Genomic DNA, 11,046 nt, shown 5'->3' with positions numbered 1-11,046 from the left:
AAGAGCAACCCTGCTGGACCAGACCAAGGCTCCACCTTGTCCAGCAGTGGTTTGACAGATGCCTCTTGGAAGTCCACAGACGAGACATGAAGGCAACATCCTTCTCCCACCATTTTTACCCCATCAGTCCCTACCTGCCTCCCCTTTAGCACCAGTCCAGGTGGTGACCCTGGTAATCAGCTGCCTCCACCTCATTAGTTTCTGTTCTGCCTTTGTAGAACTTGGCAGGATGCAAGAACATTAAGAACAGCCTACTGGATCAGGCCAGTGGCCTATCTACTCCAGCATCCTGTTCTCATACTAGGTGACCAGATGCCTGTGGGGAGCCTGCAAACAGGACACAAGCACAACAGCACTCTGCTCACCTGCGATTCCCAGCAATTGGTATGAAGAGGCATGCTGCCTCTGAAATTGGAGGTAAAACATAACCATTGTAGTCAGAAGCATGGAGGACGAAGAAGAAACTGGAATAAGTTGGCTCTGTTTGTCATTGGCTCTGGCTCCATCTACAGTTGGACTCACTGCTTTCCACCCTGCCAGTCCCAGTGAGCACCAGCCACCACTAAGTGACATGCTGCATCTGAACTAGGTGGTCTATATAGAAAGAAATGGAAAATACAACTCTTGCTGGAATAAATGATCAATCTAGTCCAGGTATGGGAAAGCTTTTGCACTCAGGTATTTTTGAGACTTCAATTCCCGTCAGGCCCAGAGACTATGGCCAACTGTCAGGTCCAGTGGGAGTTCAATCCAACAAAATATGGAGGGACACAGTTTTCCTTTCCTGATCTAGTCGGTCAATGCATTAGAAGGGCCAGAGCTCAGTAGGGGAGCAGTTGCTTGGCATGCGAAAGGTCCCAGGTTCAACCCCCAGAATTTCCATGTAGGTTTGGGCATATGTCCTGTCTGAAATACTGGAGAGCTGCTGCCAAATCTGTGTCAATAATACTGAACTAAATAGACTCAGTGTAAGGCAGCTTCCTATGTCCCTACAACTGCAGCTCTGCAACATACTCTACCTAATGGTACAGAAATATCCAGTTGATCAACTGGATGTTATGTTGATCAACATTCCAACACTCATGTATATAATAATTTCATGGCTTGAAATGACAAAACTTGTCAACCACCTATGTCATGTAGGGCTGTGTGACTGCTCTGGACAGATCCCAAACTGAAGCAGGCCTGAAACATGTCAAGGCATCTCTCAAGCCAGTCACAGCAAAACACTCCCTAAAACAGACAGCTTGTCTTCAAAGTGTTGCAAATCAATGCCATGTAAGGGGACTACCAGGGTGGGGAAATGGGAATTTGAACTTTGCTCATTAATAGCCAATCACAGTGTTGGAGGGTGGTGAACTGTTACAGGCGTCTCTCTCTCTCTCTCAGAGACATTTACTGTTTTGCAAGTTCTCTTGAATGTCAGCACAAATTTGGTGGGTTTTGTTCAGCTTGTCTTTTGTTAGCCTTTAGTTGATACCAGCATTCTTTCTTACATACCTGTTTGTTTTACAATGCTTTCCCAATCCTAATCTTATTCTAAAAAAATGAAAACCCTGTTTATTGTCTGTATCTTTAGTGTTTGTTGCTTAGGCAGTGTCACTTCCCTTATGCCCTTCCCCAAAATGGCCCTAGTTTTTTAGTTAGGTTTGCATTACAGATGTGCTGTTTTCTGCATTTGTAGGTGTCCGTCTTCTGAATACACCATACACCTACAGTAAAAAAGCAGCACACTTCCACAGGGCAGCTGTGGTGCCACCAGAGACAGAGGGGCCAGAGATGCTGGCAGCAACAGCACCACCACTGGCTAGATTAGTTTGCCACCAGTAAGCCTGGTCCATCCTAGGACTGCTTGCTGGGGTGGTGGGCAGTAGCAGCAGCCTGTGTGGTTTCTTGCCTGTCTTGAGGGTTTTTTTTGGTAGCAGGTGCAAGCCTGGTCCCATGGCCATGCAATCATTTGAGGATGGAGTAGGCACTGGCAGCAGCAGCCTGGCAGGGGCTTCCCCTTTGGTAACAGAAGGGACTGAGTCCAGCCCATTGGTAGACATCAGCATCTCTGAGGCGGTGTCTGTCTCTGAGGTTCTCAGGCAGATTGAGGAGGAGTTCTTCCGTTTGGAATGCTGAGGGTGGGGAGCAGCAACAGATATGCTCTCCAGTGCCATCAGGAAATGCTTCCTCTGACGCCCTCACTGTTCCTGTGGTGGTGTTGACACCTTCAGACTGAAGGCAATCTGTGATACTATTCTGACGTGGGGCTGGATCCCACCACTGCTCTCTGCCATTGCTGCAGATGGGCAATGAACAAGGGGAAAGTAACGCTCAAATCCAATTATTAACAAGACAACCTCATACCAGGTGTCTTCAAGCTGCAGGCAGTTATATGCAAAAAAAACGAAGTTACAGCCATTTTACTTTTGAAACACTTTATTTGTGTGTGGGGGGGGGACAAGCTTTAAAGGTGGCTAGCACATAAACCCCTGGATCTACCTATCTGAAACCCTCTCTGGAGGAGCTACTATGTATTCAAATGTCATGCATCTAGGGGGAGGATTGTGGTCATTTTGGCTTCCCAATGCATGCCTCTCTGAGGACTGAAGATTCGGATCTCCGAATTTTGATTTGGATGTTGGGTGTGAATTGATCCAAACTGAATTGTGTCTTGAACTGAAAGAGGGACAGGGAGCTTGCACAGTGCTAACATCAGAGATGGGGAATCTGGGACCATCCAGATGTTGCTGGACCCCCAGCTCCCATCCACCTCAACCAGCATGGCCAATGGTCAAGAATGCTGGGAGTTCTGGTCCATGACTATCTAGAAGGTGACATGTTGCCCACCCCTACCAAGCAACTCATTGAAATGAACCTGTTTGCAAGACCTAATTATTGGCAGTTACCCTTTTCTTTACTGGCAGTGTCTGTACAGGCAGCAGTGTTGTAGCCGGCCCCAGCAGTGTATGTAGGAGCAGTGATTAGTGAAAGCTTCATTGGTTCAATTTCAGCCTGCTACTAAGCTGTTATAAACAAAGGAGCCCTGTCAGCAGGGATGGGGAGGGAGAGGTGGTAACTGGGGGAGTGGAAGCCCTTTGAAACATTAAAACAGTCCCAATTTAGCAAACCACTGCCCCCAACAGAAGACCGGAGTTGCTATATCCTCATTTATTTTTATTAAAAGAAGGCTAAATGTGAAGTGAAATATAATACTGCTAAAAGGCTTTAGCAAGTCTGTTCCAGTCATTTCCTAGCATCAACGGTGGGAGCAAAATCCTTGCTCTGCCATCTGGGACGAATGCCCTGGTTGAGATCCATAAGCCAGATGACTATCCCTGTGTATCTCAATGCCATTTTCTTCCTTTACTGTGTAGATAATGCTTTCTGGTGCTTGACCGACTGTGTCACGGCTTTGTTTTAATGAAAGAAGAAGTAGCTTTGCTGCTTCCATTGATTTCTTTCGGAAAGGTTCAGTTAAGTGAGAGGATGCACAGTAGGGCTTGTGCTACGTTGGAAGCAACTCCTTGCAGCACAGGTCATAACAGAAGGAAAAGGAAAACCCCAAATGCATTGTGAGCTCATCAGAAGGAAAGGTGGCCACGAAAGTAGGGCAAGATTAACTGTGGTGGATGTGAGTTTTCCATGATGCATGATGAGCACAAGAGGGGAACAATTATTTCCACTGCCAACAGTGCAAAGTTCTATTTACATTCTTCAATAAATGAATGACAGTTAAACATATTATACTAAGGGAAATCCTCAACTCCCACTCCCCCCACCCCTGCAAAAAAAAAAGTTTGTTTTTAAATTGTTTCCAACGTTTAGCCCTTATTCTCAAACACCTGTCAGTACCAGACACTACAGTAGATGCAGCATCTGTTAAATAGGCAGGAATATATACATTTATATACATATATCTAAAACAGAAATAAGTAATTGCAGTGTTTCGTGTGACATTGCAAGACTTTTGTTCCCATTAAGTGTTTAGAGAGGACCAAATTCAGGTGTTAAAATGGTACCACAGGTCCTTACTGGAAGGAGGGATTGAGAAGATGATAGTGACTATGTGATCTGGACATAGTAAAACTCAATCCTCTCTCAGTGATGTGCTCCTTCCACCCCGAAAAGGTGTGGCTTCTAAAGAAAGCGGCTGACCATCACTATTTCACAATGCCGAAGACTTCTGCTTTGCACTGCCACTGCTGAATCATCCAAACTTCCTGGATTTTAATGTGCAAATTCAAGCTAGTCAACGCTTCTCTCTTCAAACTTTGGATTGCCTTTCATCTGTCCATTCCTGCTTAGTGTTCTGGAGAGCTTGAGTTCTTTGCTCATCTACTTGGACATAATCCACTCTTTGTTCTTCAGAGAGGAAAGGTTTCTGCCAAGGTGAAGGAAATGAAACAAACAAACAAACAAACAAACATACGTGAGGACGTGCAAAACATGAACACAGCTACAGTTGGGCTTCTGTCAATTCCTCCCCTCCTCTCCAACCTTAGCTGGCATTTCTTTTTTCACCTTGAAGCCAGGGGTGACATCAGCAAGCAAGCATGCCTGTTGTCTTGCTACTGGTTTCAGACATAATTCCCCATCTGCTACCCTGTCACACAGCCCAGAACAGGCCTGGCAGACACAGGAAAGTGCAGTACAGTGATATGTTCACCTTGAGATGAACAGAAAATGGTTTTCCTCTAAGTTAAAGCTCTTGATCAGGCAAGACTGGAGTGGGTTTCGAACCCAGAGAATTGCCTCTGATGCAAGAGTGGGGAATGTTTTTCAGCTCAAGGGGAGCATACCCTTTTGGTGACTTTCTGGGGACTATATGCCAGTGGCAAGCAGGGTCAGAGGCGAAAGTTGGTAGAGCAAGGGATGTGACTTTTATCTTCATATTTGCACCCCTTTTCAACTTCCATGGAGGCAAGCAAGAGGCAGCCAGGCAAAAACATTTAGGGTGTGAAACAGAGCCAGTGAGGAGTATGTTCTGGGGAGTTTCCAAGGGCTAGATACAAAGGCCTGGAGGGCCACACTCAGCTCCTGGGCGAAGATTCCCCACCCTTTATTTAAAGAAGCACTAACAATACTCTGCTCACTTGTGAAAAAAAGGAAGCAGGTATTGGATATTACATGCCACCATTTAATTTTTATTACTGATGTCAGGGAGCAGCAGCAGAAGTTGTTGTTGTGAGCAAGGCCTACCTTTTGTACAGGAGACGGAGAAGCGGAATTAAAATCCAGTGCTAAATAATCAAGGCTGAAGTTCTTTGGCCATTGGAATGCTCCATTGCATGGAGATGTTGCTTGCTCCTGTTGAGAATGAACCATGACCATAAGAAAATGAAGAAATAGGCATTGTCAAAACAAATTTAAAAGTTTTGTGTGTGTGTGTGTGTGTTACCTATAGACTCTCCTCCTTTCCCTCATGTTCTACAGGAGGGGCAGGAAGCCTTCAGCCCACAAATCATATTGGTTCACCAGGTTTTCCAATTTGGTTTACTAGGGCTGATGGGCAGGCTTGATTGCTGCAGAAAGTCAATTACCCACTAACTGATGGGTGAGGAGGGGATTAAAGCTTGCTCAGTTTGGCTGTCCATGCCAAATTCCTTAAAGGGTTGATTGCTGAAGAAAGGACTGAACCCTCAACCCATCAGCTGATGCACAAATTGTTCATTCCTGCTTAGCCTCTACCTCCCGCCACCCCCAGTGGCCACCCCCAGTGGCCAACACAGGTGGGTGGTTCCATCTACTTGTCACAGGTATCTTGTGCAGGTGGGAATTAAAGAACTGGCCCATTGGGCGAAAAAGGTTCTCCACCCCTGCACTACAACCATGATCATGCTTTAGCAAGAGAGGCAGCTTCCATATTATTTCAACATTTCTACGGCTCCCAATCCTTCTCGTCCTGGCTCTCACCAGGCCATTTAAGGCACCTCTGTTGTTCAAGGGAAACATTTGCATAGACTGCAGTCTTGGCCAACCTGGTGCTCCCCAGATGTTTTGGATTATGGGGTTCTGCTAGGAGGTATGCCCCCTGCAAATGATCTGGAGGGTGATCCTTGTACAATGCAAAAAGACAACAAAATGTTAGGAACATAGGAAGCTGCCTTACACCGAGTCAGATCACTGGCCCTTGTAGCTCAGTGTTTCCTACATTAAGGGTAGCCAATGTGCTGTCCTCCAGATACTGTCAGGATGCAACTTCAATCAGCCACAGCCAGCATGGTCAATTGCCAGGGATAATGGGAGTTGTAGTCCAGCAACATCTGGAGGGCATTACATTGGCTACCCCTGTTTTGCCCTCACTGGCAGTGGCTATCCAGGGTTTCTGGTAGTCTTTCCCTACATTGCTTGGAGATGTTAAGGACTGAATGTAGCCCCACAGCATGTAAAGCAGTTACTTTTATTACTGTGCTACAATCCTTCCTTGTAGTGTTTGGGCTTAGAACATACCATATACAGAGACAGACCACTGGTCTATCTAGTTTAGTACGTCTCCACCACTATTCCCCAACCTGGTCCGCTTGTCATACTACAGCTCCCAACATACTTTATGACTGGCCATGCAGGAGCCATAGTCCAAATCATCTAGGTGGCACCAGTTTGGGGAAAGGTTATCTACTACACTTACTAGCAATGACTTTCCAGGGTTTCAGGCAGCATCTCTTTTCCAGCCCTAGCTGGAAATACAGGAATAAGACATGGGGTCTTTTGTACATAAAACGCTAGCTCAACCATCAAGCTACAATCTTTCCCCAACATATCTCCCTGGAGTTTTGTGCGCTCTTAAGGGGTTCCATAAAGGCTCTTGTCTAAAAATGGTAGGGGAAATTTTGAGGTTCTCTCTTTGCCTCCAGCAAATCACCATGTATATGTTTGAGATTGCTTGGAGATGTGCCACCAACACTTGTGGGAACAACGGAGATCTGTAGGAATGGGAAAAAGGCTTCCCTTATCACTGCGTCAATTGGCCCTTGTGTGCCTGCACTAAATTTCTTCAGTAGGGCAAAGGGGAGCCCCTGCCACATGTTTGGCTGAAAAATTTGACTTCTCTGAGCCTTTCCGCTCACATGATTTGTCAAAGGAGAGTTGCATGAAAATGATTACCATTTGAATGTAACTTTCTTCTTCCTCTCCGGAAACTGAACTGGCAAATACTCTCGCTGAATTAATGCAGTCTCTTTCTGGAGAGATAAAGCTTGTTCGATTGCTAGTGCAGGAGGAGGAGGAGGGTGGGGGAAACCCAAAACACAAACAAAAGAGAAGTCAAAGAAGAGTTTTCACAGATGCTCTGAAACCAAGCCAAAACCTGACGTTGCCCAGTGTGGGGAATAAGCCCGCCCAAAGCCCAGCAACACTACAGAGGTTAAGTTAGCTAACAAAGGAGGTTACAATCTCATCAGTGTCCTCTTGGGAAATTAGTCATTTCTGCAATCGAATCTGACAGTAAAAATGGCCGCCATGGCATTATGGGAAAGCTGCAGACATCAAAGAATGGTCAAGGAAGGAGCATAAACAGAGGCAAATGTCCATCACATCAGGGGCCTAAGCACTTGTCTTGCTGTACGGCTAGCAACAGTTTTGGAGGCAGAAACAAATTAATTAGCTACTGCAGCTATATGCAGAGGAACTGCAACCACCGTGAATCATCTGCAAAAATATATGTTATTTGCACATGGGAAATGTCTGCTACTCAGTCGTCTTACAAAGTAAAAAATGCTGCCAAATCCATTGCCAGATATGTCTGTGTAATGTTTTTCAAACCAACCACAAGTTCTCAAGACATCATCTTAAGAGGAAAGCTGGCAAGCTAGATATTTCCAGTGTTCATCAATGAACTTTATCCTTTTATTCACTGTCCCATCTTTTTACCAACTTCAGGGGCAAGCACCCCCTGGTTTTACCAGGTAAATGCAAATGGAAGCATCTTACAAAGCTGGTTCAGGGCTCTAGCACAGATCTTCAAGTGTGCAAAAGTAGTGCTTTGTTACATATCTTTAAGCATCCAACAAAAACATTCATCTTCTCCCATGCCTTTCATTAAACAAACTATGGCCTTTTAAACTGGGTGGGTGGGGTATTATTATTGTTTATTACTATGATATATATATTTGTGTTTTTATATTGCAAACTGCCCTCTCATCCTCAGATAGAAATAACAGTACAGTGGTACCTAAGGTTACATACATTTCAGGTTACATACGATTCAGGTTACAGACTCCGCTAACCCAGAAATATTACCTCGGATTAAGAAATTTGCTTCAGGATGAGAACAGAAATTGTGCAGTGGTGGCACAGCGGCAGCGGGAGGCCCCATTAACTAAAGTGGTGCTTCAGGTTAAGGACAGTTTCAGGTTAAGAACAGACCTCCAGTTCTTAACCCGAGGTACCACTGTATAGAAACAACAACAACAACGCTTTCCCAGTTTGGACTACAACATTCACACATAACCAACAGCCTGATCCTCTCTGAAAGCTCTAGGACGCGTGATGCTGCTGAACTACAACTCCCATCATCCCTAACAATTGACCATGGTGGCTGGAGGTGATGGACTTTGTATTACAACAACATCTGAAGGGCACCACACTGGTTACCCCTCCTCTAAGAGGACAGGCTAACAGAACTCTGGTAGACCAGTAGTAAGTACTGAGGAACAGATCAATGCAGTGGATATGTTACAATATCAGTATGATGTGCCACCATCCATAGCTAGCTATACTAAATGGCCAAGAAAGAAGGGATGAAGAGAGAGAGTGCATACTCACAAGCAGAACTGGAGCACAAGCCATCTCAGGGTAAACTAGACCAGCCCTCCAAGCATTCTGGACTACAACTCCCATCAGCGCTTGCACGAACAGCCAATGGTCAGAGATTATGAGAACTGTAGCTCAAAATTTCTGGAGGGTAACAAGTTGGGGAAGGCTGAACATCCCAAAAGGAGATAGTGAAAAGTCTATGGAGGACTTGATTTTTTAATTGAAAAGCAGGTGCCATGAAGAATCAGCTGGAGCACAGGTATGGCGGAGGGGAAGGAATTCTTAACCCTTTCCCCTCTCACCTTCTGTCCATCTAGAATTATGTTCCTGATATTGCTTCTCTCCCCAGTGTTTTGCCCGATGGTATGAAAGCAGAACATTTCTCAGAAAGCTAATGTCTGAGAAATTTAGGCTCAGTTAATACTGATAGAAATATATATTCCTGTGTTTTGCACATAAACACACACATATATATATTTATGTATATGTATGTATGTATGTATGTGTGAGAATGAAGAAACTAGGCCGGGGAGAAGAAGTGGAAGGAACAGGTAACAAGCTTACTGCTTCTTACAACAATACTGAAATATACTGAATTAACTCTGTAGCTGCAACCAAAATTCTCAAATGGCTGCTGAAACAAGCAAGGCCTCATTAACTAAATAGGCTTCTCCCATCATGGGCAGAGCTAACCACCCTGGCTGAGATAAACCTCTGCTTAAATACTCCGTTATGAGTTATCTGTTGCTGAAGCAACATTCACAACGGATGCTGGTTACCGTTGTTGCATTCAGGTCCTGCTTATGGGCTTCCCATAACATCCTGTAAGAACAGGATGTTGAACTCTGGCCTGACCTCTTTGTACGCTCTAATACAATTTGCTCTAGCTGGAGTTTCACATGGAGCCATCCATTCCAATCTTGCATTGCCTCAACTAACGCTGCTTGCAGAAACCTGACCTCTTTTTCCATGAACCCCCTACTTTAGCCAGAATGCTCTTTCCATTGGAGTCATCCGTTGGAGCAGAACAGTTGTGAAGATAGAATAACTACATATCCACCTAATCTGGTTTACTAAGGAAACTCCCTGGGGTGCCAGGAAAAAGGCAGGAACCCCTCAAGGTAGGTATAGCCAATGTAGTGATCACCAGATATTAGGAATAAAGGAAACTACCTTATACCAAATTTGACTGTTGGTCCATCTAGTTCAATACTGTCTACAATGACTGACAGGATTCTGCCCTAGTCCTACCTAGAGCTTCCAGGTTTTGGAACTTAGACCTTCTGCATGCAAAGCAGATGCTCTAAAACTGAGCTATAGCCCTTCTCCAATTTTGCTGTATTCAAACTCTCTTTAGTCCAAGTCAGCATGGCCAAAGGTCCAGGGTGATGGGAGCTGCAGTGCAACAATATCTGGAGGGCACTGCGTTGGTTATCCCTGCTCCAAAGATCACCATTGAGCTTGCAAAGACATGTGCTATCTTAAAGCAAAAATGATGCAAATCTCTCTGTTTAATTGAAGCCAATTTAATTTTGGGAGGAAAGAAAAACATTTTCTTGTCTTCTTAAAAAGCAGGGATGAGATCCACAGAATTTGTATTGAAAGCTTGTTTAGAAACTTTGCTTACAGTCTCCCTGTGGAATGAGACAATATATAAATAATTTTCCTGTAAGGAATGCTAATGTTTAAAAGAAACATCATTAAAACTAAACAAGGTTGGGTCAACACTACATGTGAAGCACAATTTATTTGCCCATAACTCACAGAAACAGTGCAACCGAATCAGTGTATCAAATGATGTTTGCTTTGGGCTGATGTTTGTTCAACATTCACAGCTACCCTACACTTGATCTTAGAAATGTCATCTTCAAGCAATAGTCAAGTCAGCTTCCTATTTATTTTTTATTTTGCTATCCTTATAGCATAAAATGCAAAAAGTGAAGATTTTCAGAGAAAGGATTGATTTTTCTAAAAAACTGAAATTATAAAATAGATTTTAAGAATAGATTTTAAGAATCTATATAGGATTTTAAATATCAAGTTCCACTAAGACTTAAACAAACCTGGTTTAAAATGTTATCTGAATATAATACAAACATATTATAATTTACACACATAATCATGGTCCTTCATCAAACATAGTCTGCTTTTCTATGCAAAAAAATGCTCTATTCAAAATTCTATGAACAAGAGCAAAAATATGTAGTTTTTGACTTGAGGTTGAGCATTATAAGGACACAATAGGCCATATATTGCATATGTTGCTGTGTACATCATGAATATTTGGAGTTTGTCCACTAAGCA

At 43.9% G+C, this 11,046-nt stretch overlaps 1 protein-coding gene across 9 annotated transcripts in view; it reads right to left on the bottom strand.

The window, feature by feature from the left end:
- Nucleotides 1–2,406: 2,406 nt before the first annotated feature.
- Nucleotides 2,407–11,046, bottom strand: part of GAB3 (GRB2 associated binding protein 3) — a 90,889-nt gene continuing 82,249 nt past the window's right edge. For all 9 annotated transcript variants that reach the window (XM_080991281.1, XM_080991278.1, XM_080991284.1 and 6 more), the window contains 3 exons: nt 7,093–7,195; nt 5,188–5,295; nt 2,407–4,369 (listed from right to left, as the gene is read on the bottom strand). In XM_080991281.1, coding sequence (XP_080847407.1) covers nt 4,253–4,369; nt 5,188–5,295; nt 7,093–7,195 — 328 coding nt within the window. In that variant the 3' untranslated portion in view covers nt 2,407–4,252. The remainder of the gene's footprint in view (nt 4,370–5,187; nt 5,296–7,092; nt 7,196–11,046) is intronic.

The sequence above is a fragment of the Podarcis pityusensis genome, assembly GCF_964106645.2.
Source record: "Podarcis pityusensis genome assembly, chromosome: Z".
NCBI lineage: Eukaryota > Metazoa > Chordata > Lepidosauria > Squamata > Lacertidae > Podarcis > Podarcis pityusensis.
The sequence above is the reverse complement of the archived record's forward strand: the minus strand, read 5'-3'. Positions and strand labels throughout refer to the sequence as shown.